Source organism: Octopus bimaculoides, chromosome 23 (genome assembly GCF_001194135.2).
Source record: "Octopus bimaculoides isolate UCB-OBI-ISO-001 chromosome 23, ASM119413v2, whole genome shotgun sequence".
Classification (NCBI taxonomy): domain Eukaryota; kingdom Metazoa; phylum Mollusca; class Cephalopoda; order Octopoda; family Octopodidae; genus Octopus; species Octopus bimaculoides.
In genome coordinates, this window is record NC_069003.1 from 17,283,148 (window position 1) to 17,285,467 (window position 2,320).

Consider the following 2,320-nt stretch of genomic DNA (forward strand, 5'->3'; position numbering starts at 1 on the left):
ATCTATATATATATATATGTTTATATATATATTTTTATATACAAAATATGGGAGTTTAGTTCACAGGTGGTAATTACTAAGTGCGCTAGGTAAGTGCCTTAATGGATTACTAGGGCTCCAAATTTGGGATCTTTTCCCTTTGAACGGCAGATTCAGAAATTAATTTTTTATAACTAAACACTTTCAAACTTTGGAAACTGGTAGAATGGGTCATATAAACCATCTTTTACTCTTAGTGCTGTTGAGAAAAGTTCATATTTTCAAAGTTATTTCATGTTAAAGTAGTTGTATTTCGGTAATTTCACCCAATCAATGACATGTATTCAGCTGAATAAAATTACTGCTGTTGTTTGTCAACAACAACTGTTGGCAGTGTATATTTCGTTTGTCACTGTTATGTATGACATCGTTTGTGCATTTGTACTGGTTTTAGCTTCAGGGTTTTAGGGTTAGGTTTTTAAAGTTAGGGTTAAGGTTAGGGTTTTAGCGTTACGGTTTGGGCTTTAGGGTTAAGGTTAAGGTTGGGGTTTTAGGGTTAGGGATGGGATTTTACAAAAAATTAATTTTTCGATCTGCCAGTCAAAAGGTAAAGATCCCAAATTTGTAGCTGAGTGAATAGTTATGGAACCATTGCAGATTTCTGATGTCGCAGATATATAATTTTTAAATAGGACAATAAACGTTAAAGCAGGGCAAATATTGAGTCATATACATTATTATTATTGGAAAAAAATTGAATGTCTTACAGCTGTTTTTGGGATATCCCAGAGTATGGGATATTTCTTCATTGGAGACAAATAGGGAAAATGAGAAGGGTATAGATTAATGAATTTAAGACAAAACAGAGATGAAGAAAGAGAAGTAAAAAGAAGCATGAAAGCTGATTGTTCCATTTTCCGATCGTGCAGAAGTAAGTCTGTAAGTCCGCAGGTGCAACCCTGTGTAAATCCATGTAGGTTAAATCCCTGATGTGGTTGGTTGTCCAAGAAAATTTTTGAATAATCGAAATCTTTTATTTGATTTCATTGCAGGAACGGGATGGTTACCAGCAGATTATTGCTTCATATGACCATGAGTCAACCATCATGAACTCTGATTCAATATTGAGGACTCGCATCAATACGTTGGAGGAGATGCTGACTGCCCTACGTCAGACGATAGATATGCAGGAATCTTCCCTGAAGGCTCCCACTTCACAGGGAGGCCAACTAATGACATCAGAGGTATCACTATTGCCATTTTACATTTGTCTCACGACAGATGGAAACAAGTTACAGCTTTTCCACCTCTCTCCTCTCTCTCTTCCACCTCTTCCCTCTTTCTCTTCACTTTTTCTTCCTCCCTCTCTCTCTTCCTATCTCTCTCTCTCTTCCTATCTCTCTCAATTTCTTTATTTTACACACAAGAAAGTAAGTTTCAAACACTGTATAGCTGTGAAAACAACAGAGAAAGATTGAGTATTTACCCTTCACAGACAAAAATCAGTTTCCAGCAGGCAACTAGGGGAGTTACAGCTATACTGTGTTCAAAGTTTACTTTTCTGTAAAATATCAACACAATTAGCGCTTAAAATGTTTATAAAATGTTCTCATGTGTGTGTGTGTGTAAATATCAAACAATGAGAATGAGTGCTCAACACCACATTGGTGGATAAAGATTGTTTATTTGTGGATTAAGGTTACCATGAAAATGTTAAGGAAGCCCTTTTACAGTTACGAAGCCTGTCACATGGAACATTGGTGTTTGTTTCCATTTTGATTGAAACATGAAAAGTCATGTAAAATCACAATAAAAATCACACAAGATTTTTGGATAAACAAAAACACAACATCAAAGGGAACAACTCTTGAATGATCATCTTCCTTGAATTTGACTTTTAGAAGAATCCAATTCATTCAAATATTCTCACCCATACAGACACATACACATACCTGCATTAATATTTTTCAACTTAAAAGTTTATATTTTGTGTACTTTATAGTTCATATTTAAATACATGTGCACCTAGTTGCCAAATGTTTATCACATGTTTTGGCATCAAAATTTAATTACATATTGCACCTTATTATTTACTGTTGCTGCAGACAGGTGTGACTTTTTACTTCATGTTTTTCGTTGTTATTATCTCTTGTAGCCAGTGGCATCCTGTATGCTCCAGTCTGCTGCAGCTATGTCTACCTTGAGAGATGTTAATGAAAAAATAGATTTACAACTCAGGTAAATAATTTATATGTATCTGCCTGCCTATTTATTAGATTGTCTCTGTACCCACATTTACAATAATAGTTTACTATATATATATATATATATATATATATAT

The 2,320-nt window shown here is 34.3% G+C and overlaps 1 protein-coding gene across 1 annotated transcript in view; it reads left to right on the forward strand.

Annotated features, from left to right (window-relative positions):
* Positions 1 to 2,320, forward strand: part of LOC106869451 (mitotic spindle assembly checkpoint protein MAD1) — a 77,230-nt gene that overhangs the window by 70,248 nt on the left and 4,662 nt on the right. The window contains exons 12-13 of the mRNA XM_052975889.1: positions 1,032 to 1,223; positions 2,135 to 2,217. Coding sequence (XP_052831849.1) covers positions 1,032 to 1,223; positions 2,135 to 2,217 — 275 coding nt within the window. The remainder of the gene's footprint in view (positions 1 to 1,031; positions 1,224 to 2,134; positions 2,218 to 2,320) is intronic.